The 23,442-nt window shown below is 43.9% G+C and overlaps 2 protein-coding genes across 3 annotated transcripts; one reads left to right on the plus strand and one right to left on the minus strand.

Moving 5' to 3' along the window:
* Positions 1 to 2,236: 2,236 nt before the first annotated feature.
* LOC307088358 (macoilin-2) lies at positions 2,237 to 10,809 on the plus strand (the record flags this gene model as incomplete). Its single annotated transcript, XM_079754214.1, has 11 exons — positions 2,237 to 2,362; positions 3,871 to 4,012; positions 4,122 to 4,248; positions 6,000 to 6,123; positions 6,538 to 6,716; positions 7,578 to 8,118; positions 8,398 to 8,556; positions 8,689 to 8,859; positions 9,261 to 9,387; positions 10,173 to 10,347; positions 10,619 to 10,809. The coding sequence occupies exons 1-11, from the start codon at positions 2,286 to 2,288 to the stop codon at positions 10,807 to 10,809; spliced, it is 2,013 nt and encodes a 670-aa protein (XP_079610340.1). The 5' UTR covers positions 2,237 to 2,285.
* A 1,607-nt stretch (positions 10,810 to 12,416) lies between these two features.
* nrbp1 (nuclear receptor binding protein 1) lies at positions 12,417 to 23,166 on the minus strand. Of its 2 annotated transcripts, none has more exons than XM_079753413.1 (18): positions 22,705 to 23,166; positions 22,128 to 22,384; positions 21,920 to 22,042; positions 21,279 to 21,380; positions 21,099 to 21,188; positions 19,948 to 19,988; positions 19,639 to 19,733; positions 19,029 to 19,112; positions 18,866 to 18,924; positions 18,583 to 18,681; positions 18,356 to 18,488; positions 16,977 to 17,067; positions 16,632 to 16,682; positions 15,849 to 15,984; positions 15,166 to 15,219; positions 14,947 to 15,010; positions 13,911 to 13,966; positions 12,417 to 13,826 (listed from the first exon to the last, which is right to left on the minus strand). In XM_079753413.1, the coding sequence occupies exons 2-18, from the start codon at positions 22,356 to 22,358 to the stop codon at positions 13,731 to 13,733; spliced, it is 1,605 nt and encodes a 534-aa protein (XP_079609539.1). In that variant the 5' UTR covers positions 22,359 to 22,384; positions 22,705 to 23,166; the 3' UTR covers positions 12,417 to 13,730. The 2 variants fall into 2 exon arrangements, with proteins under 2 accessions (XP_079609539.1, XP_079609538.1); XM_079753412.1 differs by having other exon boundaries at positions 13,911 to 13,971; positions 14,946 to 15,010.
* Between the last annotated feature and the right edge of the window lie 276 nt (positions 23,167 to 23,442).

A 23,442-nucleotide genomic window follows, 5' to 3' on the forward strand; every position in this document is an offset into this window, starting at 1 on the left:
CCTTAAGGCAGTTTAAAGCTGTATCAATATTTGCGTAAATATATTTGCCTATTCCTGATAGGCAAAAGGTTTAGGCAAATATATTTACACTTCTGAGGTGTTCAACCATTTGTTAGGGGGGACATATTATGAAAACAACACTTTTCCTGGGATTTGGGGTGTTGTTTTGGGTCTCTGGTGCTCCCACATGATACAAACTTCGAAAAAAGTCAGTACATGACTTCTTGAGTGAGATATGCATTTCTGAAAGTTCCCTGCCTACAGTTACCAAACAAGCGAGTCAGTTTCGGCGCCCCCTCCTACGTAGGAAGGGGGCACAGTTAAATATTACCTCCCACTTCCACACTCCCCTCCAGTCAGAGCATAGCTAAGATTTTGTGGCCCGGCGGACGAGCAGCTCCGGCAGGGGGAACTCGATGGCAGCTCAGCTCCGGGAGTACAATCCCTTTCTCACAACAAGTCTTTACTTGTTGTGAAAGTGCCAGAGACGTCAGACGCAGTCTTTATGATTCCAATACCATCCGAGGCGCACATAGCTTTTGGCCGTGATATTAAATATAATATTATATAAATACCCATATATAATATTATTATTGTATTATATTATATTATATTATATTATATTATATTATATTATATTATATAGATATAGATATAGTGCTCCAGGAGTCCGCAAACGGCAACAATCCCTTCTCCTCCATGCTTTGGTTCAGTCTGACAGCTCATTGGTCAATGGGCAGAAGCTCATTTGCATTAAAGCTACAGACACCAGAAACAAACTGAACAACTGAAACAGAGGGGAATAGCGGTAGGTGAGATTTTTTTCCCTAAAAGCTATTTCCAGAAAACAGCCTCAAGAACATGTTTTCTGGAACTCAAATAATGTCTTTACTTGTTGTAAAAACGCCATAATATGTCTCCTTTAACAGAGAGGTTATTTTGAACTCCTCCAAACGAGCGAGCATAATGAGCATAACTAAGATTTTGTGGAACAGCGGAAGCTCTGGCGGCAGTGCGGCAGCTCCGGCGGGGGGAGCTCGGCGGAAGTCAGGCAGCTCAGCTCAGGGTGTACAAATCCCTTTCTCCTCCATGTCGCGGTTCAATATGGACTTCAGAGAGTCAAGGCCCAAATTCCTTTCCACCAATTATTTCCAACCATGGCCGAGATAACCCCCACAACGAGTCTTTACTTGTTGTGGAAGTACCAGAAACGTCAGACGAAGTCTTGATGATTCATATTATCATAGGGATGTGATGCCATGTGCAAAATAGTGCACTTTATTGCAACTACATAGACATTGAGGACTTGTATGAGTTAGGAGTGCTGGATTGAGTCAAACATTGTTGTCATATCAACGTGAATATGGATTTGAATTTATTGTGAACATTTGCTACACAGGATCTATATAACTATAGTTCTATGATGGAAAATCAGCAGTGTGGTTTTCACATCTATAGTTCATCACTCTTGAGTGTGAGCACCTATTTATAGTCAAGAACACTTCCTACATCCTACAAATGCTTGATGTAATTTTATAAAACCAGAGACTGTATATCCTATATGTAAAAATATAGGTAATTGTGTATTTATATTACCAATGTTGTAGACCATTCATTCAGTTAGAACTACCAAAACTCGAATAACAACCTCTGTATTAATTTCTCTTGACCTTTGTTGAAAGTAAAGACTGGAAGGCATGCATATATAATTGAGACATGTTTACAATTTTTTATTTAAAAAAATCACTAACATATCAAAGTAAGACCCATACACAGAATAATATAAAATAAACACACTGTAAATAGTCCACATGTTAACTCATGCATGAGTTTAGGGAGCTGAATATCCGTTTTGAGAAGGTTCTAACAAACACCAGTGAATCAATCAGTCAGGTATGTTCAACTAGGTGTACTATCAACCCATTCAACCAAAGCATAGGCCAGGATTCGACCTATTAATAGGTTTCTAGGGTAGTCCTATGTTAATGTATGCACCATTTATATTTTCGGAACAATTGGCTGTGATTGTTGTGCGTTATCCCTTATAAAGGTAATGCACTAAGGGCCGGGCCTGTTTCTACTGTGGATTGCTCCCATCGCGCGATGAAGGGGTGTAGGTGCACCGAGGCGGGCGCATGCGCAGACGCGTCCGCTATGGTCAAATCAAGAGGTTTTATTTGTTCCCTGACATCAGGCTGAACATCTTCTCCATAAGGGGGTTTTCTTCTATCCTTCAAAACCGCGCTCCGGCGGTGTAAGAGTGCGGAGGAAATTGACAGTAGAAGATGAAGAAACGTTATGTGGATGCCAATAGGCTGAGGAAAATGAAGAAGATGAAATTGACGGAGAAGCTGTCTGAGAGGTAGCGCTGTGTGTGTGACGCACCGCAGGGTGCCATTGCTTTTGTTGTGGTGCCGTCTTTGTGTAATCTTCCCATCATGTAGTCTCACCTCAAGACTTGATTTGTCCTGTTGTTGTTTTTCAACCACCCACATCGTGTTTCCCATGCATTGAAGGATAACGGCATCATAAATAGGCGTTTGTCACAGGCCTGATGTACAATATTATGATCCACCATAGCCGAGTGTAGGGCGCCTCTTGGTTAGTTTATTATGGCACATTGTTTACAGAGAGGTATCGCTGTGTAGGTGTGTTGGTCATCTGCAATCAAAACAGGCCAGCATCACCCCACACTTGAGTAAAGATCTAGACATAAAGTGCCCAACCTCAAATGTTATTGTAAATACACATAGCCAAATAGTGATAATTAGGCTGTTATCTTCATCATCATTATTATTGGTTATTTTTGTTGAGGACTATAATAATTTTTTTATTTGTATTAAGAGGTGGTCTGCCCTTATTGCTATTGTTGTTCTAAAACAAGGCCTTCATGCACTGTTTTTTCATCCATGACATTTATTTTACAGCGTTACAGAAAGCGTCTAGACCCAGTCTAGACTAAAAGCATTTCACTCTGTTAGGCTTTTTACCCGTTTTTATCTGTAACAGGTTTATGCAATTTCAGTATGCAACATTTTGATCTTTTGTTGTGGTATAATTTGCCTAAATAATTACATTTGACTTAATCAGCCATGCCTGTAGGTTTGTATTAATGTTACATCCCAGTAGCACAGCTCTGTTACAATGGAGCTGTCTGGTGTCGGCCACGAGATAAAGGGGATAGACAAACAGAGATGTGGCTGGAGACACATTTCGACGCCCTTTCCTCTGACTAAAGGCTCGAAGTGATGGGCTCTTCCTTTCTTGCGCTCTGAGATGAATTATTGCCATGGTAACCAAACAAAGAGGCGGCTCCGCGGCGATAGCAGCCTATAGACGAGCCCAGAACAAAGGAGAAAACCCCGGCTCCTGTTTGGCATGCAGTGGTGGACACAATGCGTGTGTAATTAACAAATAGCCATTCTCTCCTTGCTTTTCAACGTGGAAACACACTGTAGGCATACACATATTCACTTCCATTTATACGTAGGGTAGTGCGAGTGAGCGATGAATACCAAATGTCCTGAACGACCACGTGTAACACCGTTAGTGTGACTGGCTTGTGTTGGCTTGTCTGGCTGCTGTCTTTGTTTGCTTCTGAGATTGTTATTAATGTAGTTACAATTGTTATGGATAAGAGACATATGTTTAGTTTAGAAGTGTATTGAGCAGTGACAAAAACATTGTACATTGTTTCATATAAAATATAAAATAGATGCCATGCATTCAGATTTCTAGGCAAGACAAACTTGCAACCCCTGGTTAGGTCTTTACTAAAAGCTACAATAAATATATGGTGTACAACCTCAACCGTTGAATGATGAGTTTGACTTAATAATCACACACACGTTCTCTATCTGAATCCCCCAGCGCTTACACCTTCCTGAAGTGCATGATGGTGTGGTCTCTGGTGCTGCTGGCCGACTTTGCACTGGAGTTCAGACTGGAATACCTTTGGCCTTGCTGGATGTTTTTCGGGAGCGTGTACACCACCTTCCACTGCTACGGGCTGGTGAGACCCTGCCTTTGTTGTCATACATTCATGTTGAGGATGAGTTTGTATGTCAGCAGGTGTGAATCAGACAGGTTGAACTAACGTGGACGTTCCTCTCTGTTCCCAGGTCATCTGTGTGGTGTTTGTCTGTGCTGCGTTCACTTTGGATATCTTTTGTTTAATTTTTGTCCCCCTGCACTGGCTGTTTTTTGTGGCCAGTACTTATGTGTTGTTTAACTACATTTGGCACACAGGTGAGTGACATTTATGTTATAAATATTATCTTACAGCATATATACAGCAAATTACAGCAAATTAATACAATTTTATTTATCTATGAATTACTTTTATTTAGTATTACATGATATTCGTATTATATTATATATACTCATCGTATTTGTTATTCTAATTTGACCATTTATAGTGAGCTAAAATATGTATAGACTGTAACTCTACTTGGTGTTAGTTTAGCTTAAAGCATTGCAATAAGTATTACAATACATAGTGTTATGTTGTACGACCAATTTATTTTTGCTTTCTTTAAATATGCTTTTACTTATCACCAACAATGTGGAGATATCTGTCCCTAAACTGCTCTGATGGTGAACCAGATCGCTCAAACCAAGATACACACACACATTTTTTAATGCCAAATCATGAGAGCATCATTAGGCCTTGCCTTGTGAGACAAATCCTGATCTCCTGAGTTCACATTCAGTTTCTCTCTTCAGTTCAGTGTGTCCTCAAGCCCTTTGAGAGCCTCTTAAAAAAAAAACGTTGTTAGGACCAATCAGCGCCTTGCAGCCTGCCAGAATCAAATAAATGGCGTCCAGGGAAAGTGAGGCAATCTACGCAGCAATGAAAATAGATTTTCTCAAATAGAATGAATATAAATGTTAAAAGGATTTGGAAAGAGCAAAGAGATCGAGAGCGTTTAGATAGGTCATCTGATTGGCTGCCGTTATTTGATAAATACATTTCCGCCCAATGCCCCTAGGCCAGACTGATATGTTGGCCAAGCGCAAACTAATTTGGATTGTCTCCCAAGGCTGACTCCCCACCCTCTAGGTGTGCATTTAAGAAGTTAGCACATTCTCAGCAAATATTAGCAAAGTAGTCTTGACTCTCGACTACTAGTCTAGGCCAGCATTACTCATTGCGCGGCACGCAAGCCACATGCGGCTCGCTAAGCCTCTATTTGCGGCTCGCATGGCGGTAAAAATATACAGTGATATGATCATGCAATGAATACAGATATTTAAAAAAACAATACAAACAATTATTTAAAAAAATAAATCAAAAGCGGCATTAAAAGGTGGAAATATAGCCTTGTCTAGAAAATATTTTTAAACTTGCTCGGCTCTACGCTGACAGCGGGGTTGCCAGATTGGCGGTTTTCCTGCATAACAAGAGAGAATGTGCTCTTTGGATGGACTTATTCTTATTAACTTATTCTTCAATAGCTTCCATGTTATGTGACCCAGTGTCTCCACATTATTCCAGAAAATAGCACACAGTCACACAAGTCTTAATTTTCCTCTCAAAGTGCACCAGATTGATGCATTCCAGGTTAAAAGGTACCAAATTTTCTTCCGGGGGAGCATGCCCCCGGACCCCGCTAAGGACCGGGTTCCCTCCACAGTTTCACTAAATTCTGTGGGAAACACTGCTTCAGGGAGGACATATTATTAAGCAGGCATACTTATTTATGACTGGATTTATAGCTTTTGATACTTTGCGGTAAAAATGGCTCTCCTGTTGACAGTGCGGCTCTCCTGAAAAAAATAGTGAATACCACTGGTCTAGGCTAATATTTTAATTTTTTTCCAAAATGACTCATTGTCATTTAATACCTCTTTCACTTCCAAACAATTCAGATGTTTTGGTTTGCCATCGTAATCTTAATGAAGTGCCATACACTCGGGAAGATATTACAGGTTACATGGTATCCCCTCTTACATACAGTAGGTGTACATTGATGTTTCATATATTGTTCCCCTTGCAGAGAAGGGCATCTGTATTTCCACAGTGTCCCTGTGGATCCTCCTGGTGTACACAGAGGCTTCACTTCGACTCAAGGACCTCAAAATCTCCAGTGCTAACCTGTCTCATTTGTTTGCTGCACACTGGTATGTTGTTGCTGTCGATGAACATTGCGTCAACAATGGCCTGAATGTCTTTATTTGTGGATCACATATGATCATTAAAAACAGCAGACCTCTTGCCTTCCAGAATGGAATAATATTAGCATGATTTCTGCAATGTGCATCATACTTACGTATTGGTTTAAATTGCACACCCCACTACCACCAATCTGATATAAAAATATAAAATATATAGCCATTCGTAATGGATCATCCGAACAGGTGTGCATTATTCTGATGGATCTTGATATCGGTGTAGTTTTTTTCCACACACAATCAATTTAATGAGAAAGAGAAAGGGATTTGCCCCTGAGTCTCAGAGTGTGAAACGTTCATTTCACAGCAGTGCCTCTCTCTAACCGTATCTCTCCGTCTCTCCCTCCCGCGTTCCGCGCTCAGCATCGGCTACCCCGTCGTGTATCTGGGCTTCGACGCCACTTGCTACTTCACCAACATCTTCAAGCTGCGCACGCAGAAGGCCGTGCAGAGCGACAACCACTTCCACATGCACCTCCTCCAGCATTCCCTCCCCCAGGGCCTGCAGCTGTCCCCCAAGACCGCCCCAGACGGGGCCGGCGGTGAGTGCAACGCAGTGTGAGCGCCACTGTCCGCTATTTACATGTACAGCTGGTCGGCGTCTCGCTGGAGGAGAGCGCGCTGCCTTAGGCCTAGATTCAAACGTCTGTATGGCTGCCAAATGCTCTCCTAGCCAAGATGCCACCCCCAGAATTAAGCCCACGTTTGGCACTCTTAAAATGCCTTTTGGTCACCAACAACCAACAACCAGAACACTAGCCGCCGTGGATGGAACCTTGAAGTCCTGTGCAGAAAATGGCGATTCGTTGAGGAGAATAGTGAAAGTGATTCTGCTGAACTGATAAGAAGCTCAAATAGATTACCATAGGAGATTATAGGAGAAATTCCCAACTACCAGAAATCTGATGATGTGTGTTATTTTTTCATACTTGCTTCTTTAAACATAACTTAAACTCTAGTGTGAAGCTCAGTGAACAGTAGCGGCTGCTACTTAAACAGATATAAGAAAGCTTGCCCCGGACAATGCTAGTTTATCTGCAATGACCTGCATTACCTGTTGGCTTGATAATGTAAACAGTTGTTCATCGCACAAGTGCCTCAGTTGGTCTAACGGGCAGTGTTTACCTCTAGAGGGAGCTTTGCTTGGTGATCTCTTATGATTGGCGAGGGGTTATTGTTATGTTTGGGGTCAGACTTTCAGTGCTCATATTTGTGGAAGTGGAAATAACTACTGGGAATGTGCCTCTGACTCTTGAGTATTTATCAGGTCAGCAAAAGTAGCGTTAAAGCTGATTAATCAGCATGGATTCTGAAATCAAATAACATGACATCTGTAGCTACCACTGCCGGTGCTATGATGTCCATCTGACCCCCTTTCACCGGTGTGTCCCCCGTGTCCTCAGCCTCAAAGTGGAAAACCAGAGAGCTGGGTCAGTACCAGGGCCCGGACGGCGGGGCCCCGGGCCCCGAGGACGCGCCCGGCGGCGAGGACTGCCTCCAGCTCCACGGCGAGGACACCAGGGCGTCCGACAAGGAGCCGACGCAGGAGGTCAAACCCGTGGATCCCCCCAGCCGCTGGGCCCCCGCCTCCTCCTCCTCCTCCTCCTCCTCCTCCTCCTCCGTCTCGTCCAAGACCACCGCCACTGGCGGCGGCGGTGGCGAGGCCAGAGACGCGCCCCGGGGCCCGGGGTCTGCGGAGCCCGCCGCGGCCCCCGAGGCCCCACCCCAGGAGGAGCAAGGGGGCCGGGCCGCTCCGGTGCCCGTCAAGAGCGGGTCCCCGAAGGCGGCCCGCGGCAGGGGCAACACCAACACGCCCTCGCCGCCCCCCCCGACCTCGTCCAGGACGGACAAGAGGCAGAGGCTCCACTCGAAGGCGTCGGCGGGACACGGCGGGGACCCGGCGGAGCGGGCCGCTCAAAACCCCAACGCTGAGCAGATCAATAAGTACGGAGCAGATCGATAAGTACCCTCCAGACTTATGGTGTCTGAGTTTATAGGCAGAAACATGGAAGGGTTTCATGGTGCTGAGGAAATAAATTCCGCCCCAACCACTCTCTCTGTCTCTCTGTCTCTGTCTCTGTCTCTGTCTCTGTCTCTCTCTCTCTCTCTCTCTCTCTCTCTCTCTCTCTCTCTGTCTCTGTCTCTCTGTCCCTTCTCTCTGCCCCCTCTCTCTGCCCCCTCTCGCTGTCTCTTTCACTCTTCCCATCGCTGTACCCTTCCAAGGCTTGAGCAAGAGTTCAGGAGGCTGAAAGGGGAACTGCAGGCCAGCAGACAAACAGAACAGGAGCTGAAGAGCCATATCTGCAACCTGACCAACAGCGAGAGGAGCCTCAGACCAGAGGTGTCCTTGCTCAGGCAGTCCAACGTACTGCTCCAAAGCAAGTGAGTAATCAAACAAATGACCCATCGAGGAAAGCAGGTCAGCGTTTGGCTCCCCCTGGTGTCCGTTACGTGCAATGCATCGCTATCCACATCCTCAAAGCGTCTTTTTGTCTTGACACGACTCTTCCTCAGGATTCTGTGCTTGACAAAGACCAAACACAAGGACAAGCAGACAAGCGCAGCGCTGGAGAAGAAGATCAGGGCAGAGCGAGAAGCCAGAGCCTCCATTGAGAAACAGATGGTGGAGCTCCAGGCCCAGAAGATGGAAGAGGCGGCTAATTCAGCGTGGAATTTAGCAAACAGGTACAACAAACACTCAGGGGAGACAAATCTGTTCTGAGTACTAAAACAGCTAATTAGCTTTCATTTTGTACCACATTAATAATTTATGCATGGCACTGGGTGTACGCTGGTGCTTTGACGCTGCAACGTATTACGGGCTTATCTTTAACACAGACTGCTAACGCTTCTCACTGCAGCTTCTCTCAGCCATTTTCATAACATGTAAATTGTGAATATATAATGCAGACATTATAAGATAATTATTATAAGATAATGCAATGTTTTTTTCTATGCCAACTGCCCTGTACAGTCAGGGTAATCAGAGCTCTCTCTATCTCTCTCTCTCTCTCTCTCTCTCTCTCTCTCTCTCTCGTTGGCCTCAAATGTGTATCTCTGTGTTTCCATTCTCCCTCCGCCCCTAGGCAAGAACACTCTGAGACCCAAATGTTAAGGAAAAGGGTTAAAGAGTTAGAGACAGAGTACAAACAACTACAGCTGGAGTATCAAGTGAAAGAGGGTCGCGTGGTAGATCTAGAGAGTGATGTTGAGGTATCCTTTTTCAAAACTCTCCTTTATTTCGATCAAACTGTGTGTGATTTGGCGTGGTCCAGTTCTTGGTTGTCGTGTTCTGGTTTGGTTGTAACGATTTTCTTTTCTGTTTTGTTTGCGTGGTTGTTTTTGCGTTTGTCAATGTAATTTCTCTTTTGTGTACGGTCTGGGAGCTTGATAGCTGGACTTGGAATCGGGGGGGGGGGGGGGGCATTGATTTTGATATGATTCATTTGGGCTTGAAATCCACATGTCATCCCTCCATTAATATGGGACTCCACATGGTGTACTGTTGCATTTGCATCTTTCTCATTGGATTTGTGTATTGTGTATTGTGTTTTCGATTCAGTTTCGTTTTGATGATAACACTGCATACAAGCATGCCGTAACAGAAGCCTGGTTGTTCATAAAAAAAACACTGCCCAGCTTTCAGTGAGGTTCTTTAGTCATCTCACAGCTTTTATTGTTTTTCGAATGGCCGTATAACACCCCCCCCTCCCCCCATGTGAAGTATTTTTGATGTGTTGCCTTGGTTTCCTAAGTGCAGCATGAACATTGTATAATTTCCGTGATTGAGCTTGATGAATAAATGTTCATATAAAGAAGTAAAGTAAACTATATCGCAACGCTTAAGAAACCAAAGCATCAACAACTTAATGTGATTGCTCACTGCTGAAGTGTGTGTTACTTGTTAGTATTTTTCGTATCTATTCATCTTACCAGTCAGAATATTCAGAATATTTATGTTCTAATGCGTTGTCTTTGGTTTGTTTGTGTTTCTGAAGGCTTTACAGAAGTACCGCTGCGTGGAGCGCGACACGGCCGCCATGCTGTCCACGCTCTCAGCGCTGCAGGACAAAGCTCAGCATCTTGAGTACAACCTGAGCGCCGAGACACGCATTAAACTGGACCTGTTCTCCGCCCTGGGGGACGCCCGGCGGCAGCTGGAGATCGCACAAGGTCTGAAGAAACACCCTGACTCCTCCATCCATTCTGCATGGTATTAGCTACAACCTCTCTATTAAGTACTACAACCTCTCTCTCTCTCTCTCTCTCCCTCTCTCTTTCTCTCTCTCTCTCTCCCTCCTCTCTCTCGCTCTCTCTCTCTCTCTCTCTCTCTCTCTCTTTCTCTCTCTCTCTCTCTCTCTCTCTCTCTCTCCCTCTCTCTCTCCCTCTCTCTCTCTCCCCTCTCTCTCTCTCTCTCTCTCTCTCTCTCTCTCGCCCCCTGCAGGTAAAGTGCTGAGACAGGACCGTGAGATTGGTGCCATGAAGCAGAAGATCGCCGAGGTGATGGCGGTCAGCCCGAGCGTGTCGTACATGAGCGAGCGCGCCCCCATGCCCCACTACGTCACCAAGCTGCTGGGGTCCGACCGCTACGGCCTCAACCCCCGGGCGCTCATGTACCAGTGTCTGAAGAAGTAGAGGGGAGGACGGGCGCTGTTGGCAGGGGGCGGAGGTTGTTGTTGTCGTGAGAACCACGTGGGACTCTGGGCCGGGCCGCGCGACACAAAACGGTGTGATACTTTGTGGCGGATCATGAGGTCGCAGAGAGATGAACCAATGACTCACAGCCATGTTTTCTACCGTACCAGAGGCCACACAGAGGTGTGAGCGAGACACGGGCGTCTGAATGCTTTTTTGCTGCATTGCTGGTGCTAAAATGACATCTGTAACGTCCTTAAAGAGCAAAAAAACACTGACCGTTTTACAAATTGATATGCTGGCGTTGCCAATCGATTGCTTGTGAAAGAATATACATTGAATACCATTGATGGTATTTGTTTACATCTGACTTTTAACAATGTTTTCTATGATGTTATTACACACGCTTTCTTGACAAATAATGAGCATTGAAATCAGTTTCCTCCCGGATAATTCCTCCCAGTATTTTAGGTTTGAGGCGGTCTGGGGACGTAGGTATTTAAAGGGGTTGATGAACGGAGCCAGATGACTGCGGTGGTGCTGTTGCTGCTTCACTGTGAGAGCGGAGGTCCCTCGGGTTAATGTTTTAAAGGTGCGGGTGTCACTTCAAAGACAAAAATGTAAACTGTGAGATGACAGTATTGAATTTATTTCTGGCCTTAAGCCAGTGTTTAACATCGTAATGTTTGGATGTTTGGTAACTGTTGGAACCCTGCATTGGCTATCCTTTGAGAAGGAATGGGAGAAAGTAAATTAACAATAGAGGGCTAATTAGTTGCTATTGTGTGAAACATTGTCATCAAAAGTTTCGATTTTTCAGTAAATTAAAGTGTAGTTGTGTAATTAACACAACATGTGACCAAATGTGACCAAAATTGTGGGGAAAATTTGTTCCTAAATTTCATGATTGTGCCTATATTACATTATATTAATACTGGGAAGTCAAACTAATTTAATGTGAAAGAGTAATGTGTTTGAATTGAAGTGCTATGTACTGTTTTTGTAGTCTTTCTTACTCAAGATGTAAAGAAATGGGAAATACCCTGTATTGACGATAAAAAAAATACAAATACAAAAACATTTCATGGATGTTGCCACTTGGGTAGGTTTTCCTGTTTAGATTGTCTTTCTAGGGGTGTTTTATATTTCATAAAAGTATTTTTTAGTTTTGATGTAATTTATTACTTACTGTAATTTTGTACGGCAATGTGTTTGTCCGCATGAAATGTCTTACTCAATTGCAATTTCTTTGAGCACACATTGTGACGGAAGATATGTAAAGCATTTTAATTGTACAAGGGCTAGTTTCGTAATATTTTGATCAGACGATTGAAACAATGATGGTCCTGTATTTTTTTTTTTTACTAATAAACACTTGAGAAAAAATAAAGTTTTCTTAAAGTTTGTCCTGGTTCTAACCTTTTGACTGCTGGTCAAAATGCAGACAAGGCCTGATTGACTTTTGGATACAAGACACCGAAGCAGAAAGGACATCACCGTTTGGATGGCAGTGTACCAAATGCTGAAGGGAAACAACCAATTCTCCGTCTGAGTGATCAAATTACTCACACGCTGAACACACAGACAAAGCAGAACGAACACACACGTTTCGAAGGTGCATATTTTTATTGGAGTAATTGAAAAAGAGGAGGGCGGTATTGTGCAGAAACAGACATACAGTTACAGCCGTGCAGCCAGCATACAATGCATACAAGATGGTTTCTAGCATGCCATGCACTCCGGTGCCTGCATCTCATGGAATAGACAGACCCTGTGAAGACCCAGACAGAACAAACAGTGAGCTCTACCAGAAGTCACCAGTTTTTGAAATCGACCAGTGCTTGACCACAGGGCGTTCGACAAAGGATCAGCCGTTGAAGGGCCACCCTCAGAGAGACGATGGACGATATAACAGCGTTCTGGAATGGCTGAAGATTATAAACCGTTCAAGTTTTACCATAGGTCTTTAACCACCTCGTAGAGCTACAGACTAAAAACAGAGGGTATGGAAATGTTCCCCGTTTCATATACACTGGATCCATCATCACTGGGTCATCTTTAGGGTTTAGAGGCCACAGCTTCAGGCCCATGGTTATTTATATGTACATATTTTCTATACACACACACTGACACACACACACGCACATGGCACCAGCATATCATGTTGTTCAACCTTATCCTGAAAAGGCAATGTAATAGACAAGTTAAAATAATAACAGCCCACCGGACACCAAAGCCAGGTGAGGTTTAACAATTTTTCAAATAATCAAAGAACCAAAGAACCATATTCACCAAAAGACCACTTATTCAAGGGCTGGAAGTGAAATACGATGCGCAAGAAACAAATAAACAGACGATGGATTGTGTTTGTTGGCAGAGAAGTTGACAGTAATAAAGACAATAGATCGTTAGCTTCAGGCCCTTTGAAGGCAGAGACTGGATGATCGACAGAAGACAAGAGGTTATCAGACACTCACACACACAGGAATCACATAGACCAATATAACCTGGGGGGGGGGGGGGAGGGGATTTTCTCATTTCTCATTATCAAAAAACAAAGTTCAATACTGACTTATATGAAGGTTGGAGCCACTTGTTTCCATTGTTCTCTAGATCTTTAGAGAGACTTGAGGGAACCAAGCTTAAATGTAGAAATGCCATTCTGCGGGCTCTCCCAGCTGGTTCAGAGTAAAGAAGCAACACTGGGGGGAATGGGCGGGCACTGGAGGGCTAAGAAATGACGAGGATGCGAAGGCAAGCAGGCCATGGCAGCAGTTGAAAAACACAACCCCCAACACCCCCCCGATCAGACCCTCCTCCCTGGGAGGGGGGGGTCCCCGTGGCTCCAGACCAGATCGAGGGGCGGCGGGTTCAGGGAGACGAGGAGGTATGGGGGGAGAGGAGGGGGGGGGAGGGTCGTGCTATGAGGAGACGGTGACCGGATTCAGCGAGCCGCTTCGGCCATAGAACTTGGAGAAGGCCTCTTCCAGAACCAGCGCCAGCCGCGGCTGATCCCCCTGAGGCAGGGAGATAAGAGCAGGGATGAGTGGTCATGACCACCACCATGAGTAACAAGGCAGAAGGGACCACGCTCAGCCTACCTCGTTGATGAAGCCCAGCTGAACCAGCTCCACTGTCAGCTCCTGGACGTTCTCATCTGAGCCAGTGGACAAAGACACACACACAGGATAAAGGTGACGGTGCGACAGTGCATTAACTACTCAATTCCGACTGGATTGCATATCATTGGCCTCATTGCATAGTTCCCCAAGTCATATTTTAAGGTTCATCTTTTATTAAAAGCGTAAAAAATGCCTCGAGGCATTCATAATTACATTATGGGATGTAAAAAGCACTCGGATTGGATTAGGTTACAGCCAATGAGGCACAGTGAATCGGCAGCGTTAGGAAGGTACAGTGAGCTTGGATATCATAATTTGGCCAAAGTATGACTGAGGCAATATGCTATGAGGCTAACTGTATGTTTGTGTTGTAATATCAAAAAACATACTGAAGTAAAAAGCATGCCTCAACCCAAGCGTATAGCGGTCCTTAGGTTCACACCTTTAGGCCGGCAGACTGAACCAAACCAGGTTAACATACGACCCCCTGCTGAATGGGTTGTGTGTATCGGTCAGAGAATCCAAGGGAAACGCACAACGCTTTATCTCTGAGGACAATATGAAGGAACATTCTGATGCTTTTCACATCCTGAATGCAGCGCGGCTGACCGAAACTCAGTTTTTTGTTGAAAAGATTATCTATTTCCAATGTATTTTTCCTGCCTACTCTCAACCCTGGTGATGGTTGCATAAGAACAAGCACATGATTCAGATTTCTCCCACGGCTTCTCCATAGAGCACAAGACTGGTCATTAAGCCTTTCAATTCATGGAACCATTAATGATTTATTTATTTATTTTACACATTTAGACCAAAAATCTCTCAAATAGCTAAGTGAAAGTGTTTAAAGATCTATAAAGCTCACATCCAACCGGGACTGAGCCGGTAAGCGCAGACGAGTTAATAAGAATAATATCTTAATATAATCATAAAGCAGTCTTAATCAATCGATCCTGCTCAACCGAGCGCTATGGGAGTGGAGATAAGCGCCGTGGAGAACGTGGAGGAAACTTACTGGGTAACAAATCACAGCTCAAGTGTCGGTTCAGCTTATCCTCCAGCTTCAACAGCAGCGTGAGCTGAAAGAAACACGGAGGAGAGATTCACTTTTCTTCAGGACACACAAACACTCGCTCAACCGCGCGCACACACACACACAAGCAAAACGATCATGAAGCAAAGCCTCCTCTCCGATAATAAAGTGAGGAGGAGGAGTGGGATGTTTGGGACTCACGTGATGTTTAGAGCCCTCGTCAACAGGCTCAATGTTGCACTGCATCTGCAGGACCTGAGGGGTTAATGATTCATGAAAACATGCATTAAAACTATATTCGAACAGCCTTGCTTATCAAAAATATTGTCATACACGTTCTAGCCTATTCAAATAAGAAGATATCACCAGTTAGCCTGGTAACCAGACGAATCTGCGGGCTCATGTTTTATCTGCTCTTGCATATGAACTTGAACAGATGTCCAGCAGAACTGGCTCGGGTCGTACCAAACACTGTTAATCTAACATGGGGCAGGTTGGAAACATGACCTAAGTGAGCCACCGTGATGCGTCACACGTTTCATTGCTCTGATCGGTTGTAGAGAAATTGCATCATCATTGTCATTTTGGTATGCATCCGTTTAGAACTCCCCTTGGAAATTGAAAATGGACTCAGAGGTTTCAGCCTAATACGCTTTAGTCTACCGATGTAAAGCCAGTTGCGAAGCAGTGTTGCCAGATTGGGCCAGATTTGAAGCTGCAGCCAGTGTTGCCAGATTGGGTGGGAAATCTTGCCCAATCTGGCCACACTGGTTGCGAGCACCCTTTCAAAGCAGTATAATTGTTAATTAACACACACGCTAAAGCCAAACCTCCAATGCTAAAGATCCTCATTCCCGGCCTGTGTCAGGCTCCAGCTCCCTTACCTTCCGGGTCTCCAGCTCAGAGGGTTCTGGCGTGGGGGACTTCACCGAGGGGAGCACCACCGGTGACTTGACAGTCTCCTGCTGGGGCTGCTGGGAGCCAGGCACGCCGAACGCCGTCAGGGGGTAGATCCCATTCCTGTAAAGACCCCCCTCTGGTTAAGCACTGTGGCCCTGGGGCGCCTGTCAAGGGGCCCCCACCACGCTAGTAGTCCTCAGCTCACATGATCACACGGTAACCCACACATGAACCCAACATGTGACGGATTATCTTCACCAACAGGGCAGGGATCCCACTCTTATTAGACACTGAAACCTCCCGGGGGTCATGTTTCACTCGGAAGCAGCCCTCCTAAACTCTATTATAGGAGAAGCACGAGAGAACAACTTCTCTCCTTTTTTAATAAAAGACAGCTGTGAACCGACTTGAGTGAGGTGTAGTGGTTCACCTCAGTGACTGATATTTCGTGTACATGATATATTAGGTACACTTACATCCATAAGAGGCTCTCCTCTAAGAGCATTGCAAGCCTGCTCATTACTTTTTACTACAACTACAACTTTGAGTTGGTGACTTAACACAGCCCACACACAAAAATGAGTTCCGTTTTGTAGCGCAACTTCTACATTTTCTAGCATTTCCAGGACATTGGATCAATTTGGACATTTTCCATGAGTTTAAGTGCAGGTTTCCCAGGACGTGGGGGTGCCCTGACAGAGTGTGGAACTACAGTAACACCGACCCAACTAACCACACCATTTGCATTATTTGTGTTGTTTTCCTACCTCACGTCTTCCAGGAACTTGTCCAGTTCTAGCGCAGGGAACTGGGAGAGTCTAACAAAGAGAAGGAAATCACACTTTAATCAAACACACAGTCATTGTACCATGAAGCTAGCCTAGCCATACAAAGACGAGGCTGTTTGTCTTCTTTCTCTTAGTTGGTTGAATTGAACTGTTCATGGCAAAAGAACATGAGAGTAGTACAGTTCACGTTTAAGAAGTTATATTCACTGTTCATCATTCAAGTGACATATTCCTTACTACATGGCTCAGAAGACAGTGTTCAAGAGATCCAACACCTTAGGTCATTTTCTATAACTTTCACTGGGCTATAACTATCAGACTTACTTGAGCTGAACCCCTTCCTTGATCTCCACGATGACCAGGTTAGGATCCATGTTCTTGGTTATCTCCTCTAAAGCATTCTCTGGAATCATGTCTGAACGTACCAAGAGGAGAGAAAAATCATGCATATCTTATTGGAGAATATCTCCTGTGCAACATCTAATAACAAGAGCAGTCATTTATAAAAACTTACATGGTATTTTTACTAGGGATGGGGATCGAAACCTGGTTCTATCAAGGACCCGGTTCCACTTTTTTCAAAACCAAAAAATCATTAACGTTTGCGCTTATCGATACCACTATCGAGTCCTTTCGTTCATTTATTTATTTTTTTGTCCCGTAGGGCCTGTAACGTAATGTTGTGTCCCTCGAGTTGCGTCATGGCATTAAAATCAGATCAATCCAATCACTGCAGCGTGTCCACCAATGTTTTTGAATGGAATTATAAGCAAACAGGTATTACAAGTAAAACAAGTGAAGTCTGGCAGTTAACTTTGCTCACGAGGATGGCTGAACGGGCGAAAAGGGTGAAAATAATTTATTGTAAAGGGGGGAACACAACCTCAATGGCCAAGCACATTAGCATTGTGCATCAAATAAAGAGCAAATGCAGTACCTTCGACTGTCTCCGAGTTGAAAAGACTCTGTCTCCTCCTTCTCCTGTCGCACCACAGACAGACCCGTCTTAATCATCCACTCAAAGTACGAGCAGTAATCGCATACACAGACATTGTCGCTAGTCCCGTCAGTTAAAAGTAGTAATCCAATTGTGAAATAGGTGTTGTAATCAGCAGCAAACAAGCTAGTTATCTTTAAAAGTAAATAAAGTTTCAGATGTGCTGCGTGATGATGTGTTGAGGTTGGCTCAGTAAAACGACGGTTATCATGATGCGTTCAAATGTAACATAAAGAAACGGTAAATTTAGTTTTTGGTGAGAAACATGAGTAATACTGTATTACTCATGTTTCTGTATTACTAATACAGTTGTATAGTGCTCTAATCATTTTAGTTTATATAACTAAAACTACTGATGTCAATATTTACTAAGAATTACATATTTAATTTAAAATGCAATTATTTATTTCCTAAATATTTTCCTCATCACTAAAAACGCTTTGTATTTCCACCAATTAATAGAAAAGTATCGATAGTGGTATCGATAAAGACTCGGATCGTTAAGGAGTATCGAAAATGGTATCGATAAATAAATATTAATGATCCCCATCCATAATTTTTACACAAAGAATATTTGTGTTTGCAATATATGTTTGTCAAAAATACATTGCTGTATGACCGAGTGTGTGTGTGTGTGTGTGTGTGTGTGTGTGTGTGTGTGTGTGTGTGTGTGTGTGTGTGTGTGTGTGTGTGTGTGTGTGCTCACGCTGGAGGCTGACGATGCAGTGGGCGGCCAGCAGCTTCAGCAGGGGCACCTCAAACAGGGCGGGGTGGAACAGCAGCTCCTTGGCCGTGGGCCGCTTGCTGGGGTCCACCTCCAGACACTTCTGGATGAACTCCTTAAAAGATGCAAATACAACCACAATACATATCAGTGGCTGGTTGGGTGGTTACAGCCTTGACTATTTCATGGGGATGCCAGCGTGTGCTGACCCTCTGCAGCGGATCCTCCAGGAACAGGATGGCACTGTTGATGGCCTCCTGGGAGACATAGGAGGACTCTCCGTTGCTCTGGATCTCCAGCACGGCCATCTGAGGTAAGGCACAAAACAAGGGAAACGGTCACCATGCATTTCAACCTCCAGTGCTCTGTGAAGAACCAGAAGACACACGCTAAAGTACAATGTGTGAGCATGATGATGAGTATTGGTGCCAAGGTGGCTCAGAGTCATGGGGAAGGCTGTCTTCAATATGAAGATAGTGAAGTGGCCGTTACCTCCAAGGCGCACATTCCAAAGGAATAGATGTCCACGGCGGTGGTGACGTCAGCCACAGCTAAGGGCAGAGACAAAGAGTCAAGGATGTTGACCAGACGCATGACTCACACCCCATACCCCGAGCAGTATCTCAGACCATTCAGTAGCTCGTCACGACCTCACCTCCATACTCTGGGGCGAAGAAATGCAAGCTCTTCTGCTCCTCCCGACACGTTTTGACATGGTTGTTAATGGTGTCTGGGGCCACTGGAAAACAAACAAACAGGAGAAAGGCATTGATCAAAATAAAGACCATACACATGTTAGTTAAAGCAGCATTAAGTCATTCCTGACAACTAGATGGCAGACTACACATCATCTTTCCCTCAAATACAACATTGAGACACAGTTTTATGGTGCTCCACGGTTTCTGCAAGCCATTTACTGACCGATAAGATTAAATTACCAGTCAAATGTAAAATTTAACGTATCGTGTTATGATACAAATATTTGAATAAACAAAATTAAATTAACATAGCCTTCTTTGCTGCCTTATTACGACGTGAATATGCAATATTTTCTCATAAGAACAGTGTCGGTTATACCGACAGATGGATTTAATCCTCAACCAGCAGTGAACTGCTGGTTGAGGATTAAATGCTCCGTCCTTTCACCAAATTATCCTATGAATTTAGAGCATTCAATTAGAATGGGGTTTCACTCTTTAATGAAAGTGTAAAATAATATAAAGACATTGTGTGACTGGATGTTAACAGTCTCCTCTGGTTCCCACCTGAGCCGATCTTGATGAGGCCATTGTGCTGGATGAAGATGGTGTCACAGGTCAGGTTGCCGTGGATGATGGGAGGCTCACATAAATGCAGGTAGCTGAGGACCAACAATGCAAACATAGCGTAATTAAAATCAAGCACCCTTTTTTAATATAAATATTTGGACCTCGTGACACAGAGGTTGGTCCATCTATGATCAACACTTTCCAACATTTTATTATCAAAAATATATCTTCAAAATTAATATTAACTGATATAGCTAAAACAGGATATCACATGTTGGATGAAATGCAGTTGTTTGCAGTGCTGACCTGAGAGCAGAGAGTATCTGTGTGCACCAGCGCTTCCAAGCCTGATAGACAGAATAGGCAATAGATTTTTTAATCATGTCGATTTTCATGTAAATAAAGTCAATACCCAGAATGAAGCAACACAATGGTTATTAAAGCCCTTGCACTTGAGACTGTTTGTAAATCTGGGAAGAATTACTGCTTATCACCAAAGGTGGCACCAAAGAGAACAAAATGGGAATCTTCAAGATTAATTGTAAAAATTACATTTCTGATAGGGATGGGCAACGATCGTCAAATAGTCGGAGTCATGTAGAATATCGAATAATGAATGTGACTATCGTTATTTATTACACGGCTCTTCTCAATGCAGTTGAACGCTCTGTTCACTTGCATGGGCCTTCACAACTTCCGGTGGTGAATCATTTTTTGATAATTCACCGTTGCTAAGTACATAATGACCGCTGTCAAGGAAAGTTGATTTATTTTTTTCTATCGTATCACTCCGGAAGTAGTCCGGTAACTTATCAACCCCAGCGTCCTCGATTGCTAAGCGATGTCAACGTCTTTGGTGGACTATTTCTCTGCTGATCAACACTACGAATGCTGGTAACAAATAAATTGTAAAAAGACACACCGTGTGATGTTATTTTTTTTGTGTCTAGTTCACTGTCTTGCAGGCTGTGTTCAGTAAAATAAATAGCAATCTGTTTTCGGCGCATGTAGGCATATCTGCCTAAGCCCACGTTGAAATAATTTTGATGTTGAATCATGGTGCAGTTGTTGAAATAAACAGATTGATTTCAAACAAATCATAAAAGCTTCCCCCTGTGTCATTGTGTGTGCGTGTATACGAGGTGGGTGCGTGCGTGGGGGGTTCTTGATTGACCAATTTACGAATATTATTCGAATACTTCTCAGCGAATATTGAATAGTATTTTTGCCAGAAATGCACATCCCTAATTTCTGATAGAACTGGTCTTCCATTATCTTCGAAAAATCAATTACATTGGATAAGGCATGGCTATAAATAATTGAGGAATGGGACAGGACCAACAATTTGGTGGTTTGGGGGGATTTCTGATGCAGCATGAAGAACATCTGTAGCACTAACATGGGTAAGTCAGAGGCAGTTTGTCTCAGATTGGAAAACTAAATATGACCCTACGTACCTTTTCGTTCATCGTCTTGTGGTTTTTCTTTGTCTTTTTTAGAAACTGTTTTAGACTTCCCGAGGACATGTATTCAGTGATGAAGATAACCTGCAAACATAGACAGTAAAACAACTCTTAGCACTACCCTCCATATTAGAGAAGGATTGGAGAAAGAGGAATAGTGAGATGCCAACATACCCTCGCTCTGTTCTCCTTCACATCGGCCCAGTACTTGTGAAACTTCACAATGTTCAAATGCTCCAGTTGGATCAAGTTGTCGAAAACTGCTTTAACCTTTTCCTGTGCGAAACGGAAAGACAAGAGGTCTGCATAACTATTGTGAAACAACAACAATGAAAACATGTCACAGCCACACGGCAACCCTTCAGAGACCATCAATTTGCGGGCATATTAGCGTTAACATTAACATTTAGCAGACGCTTTTATCCAAAGCGACTTACACTAAGTACATTTGTCAGAAGAAAGAGAAACAATATATGGCTGTCGGTATAGTAAGGATGTTCATAGAACCATGTGCCAAGCACTAATAATCGCTAGGTTGACCCATTCCCTGTACACAACAAAGATAGCTAGGATAAGATACTATACAATGCTAAGTACTATTTTTAAGGACGTAACACATACAATATATATGTACATTAAGTGCCGCGTACATTAGCAGCCATTATATTCCGAAAACACCCTGCTCTAAAAAGTTAGCATGATCACAGAGGTGTTGGGTGCCGTATTCAATGGTGTTGGCAGCAGTAATCCTGGTGCTCAAAAGACGCTCCAAACAAAAAGGCTTCATTAAAATATCATCTAAGATCTTAACTCACCTCCTGCAGTTTGAAGTTTTTCCTTTCTGAGAACATGACCTCATTCCAAACAACCTCCACTCCTTCCTCTGTGTCCATTGCCAAGTAGGCATTATCAATCCCCGGAACATTGCGTTGATTCACCTTTGAGGAACAGCAGATCAGGGGTCAGTCACTGTATGTGCTGATGAAATTCACACATCACATACAATCGTTTCGCACCGCATACCTCTTCTTTTCGTTTCTGCCAGCGACCACATGGACTTTCTTCCAGGATCTCTGACTCGTCTTCACTTTCTTCTTCCTCATCTTCTGTGGCTGCCGTTGTCGGAGGCTGTGTTACCATGGACACCGGGGGGGATACTGATGAGACCCCCTGACCCGTCGATGCAGCGACAGCTGCGCCGGACTCCTGTCGCACTTCCTGGACAGGAGCCTGCTTGTTCTCTCCCTCAGACATCTTCACTTCCCCTTAGGCACAGCCGCCTGCACAAAACATTTAGTTATAATAACACTATTCAACAAGTGAATCACTTGTCTAACTAGAGCACTAACGAACATTCACCTCACAACACCGGCTTGATAATGACAACACAGTACTACAAGAATTTCGCCTATTGAATCTAATAATGTGTTCAGTGAAGCATGACATGTTTAGAGTACACTGATTAGTACTCGATGACATGGATGCGCTTGAGTAAGAGGCCTGACCATAAGTACCAGTACCGTTGACCATAAGGGGTTATGAGAACCAACACGTCGCAATACAAAAACACTGTCACTGTAAACAACAAATGGAGACGTACGTGGATGAGCTGGTGTCAGTGACGCTGCAGAGGAGCGGGCGGAGGAGCCGCTGTCTGGGCGGGGACGATCTGCTTCAAGAGATCCTGGGGTTGTTTCAACCACTCCGCTCGTTTAGCTCACCTATCTCTACTGCCTCGGATCTGTACGGGTCTGTCCCAGGCCTGGAGAGACACCGAGCTGGTTGGCTGGCGCGATGCGAGGCTAGCGACCCTTCGCAACTTGGCCCTTGCTAACGTGACTTCTCAAGACCAAAGGCTAGTGTATCTGGTTGTACACTACTGCGTAATGTCTGACATACATTTATTGAATACTCGCATTATATCATTCTAGCAGAGTAAAATACCCACAGCCTGAAGTGACAGATGTCATAATAGCAAGTATAAGTGACCAACTCTCACACTTAAAGGTTAAAGTGAGATGTTAGCTAGCTAAAGATGATGGCGACGACGTTCAAGGATGCGGACAGAATATGAGGGAGCGTCACGTGACACGTCACAGGCAGAGTTGCCAGACACATGGACCTATCCCCCTTTTGGAGCTTCAAATAATTCTCATTTATTTTTTGATGCCACCGTTCATTCTCTGTTGGTGAGAATAAGAATAAGAGATTTTATTTTATTTAACCTTTATTTATTGCAAAAGGCATTTTCAAAGTAGTGCTACAGCAGTGCAGTTTAACACAATAACACCACGTGATTCATCTCAGGCACTTAATTAGGCCTTACGAAACAAGGAAA

Source organism: Pollachius pollachius (genome assembly GCF_949987615.1).
Source record: "Pollachius pollachius genome assembly, chromosome: 16".
NCBI lineage: Eukaryota > Metazoa > Chordata > Actinopteri > Gadiformes > Gadidae > Pollachius > Pollachius pollachius.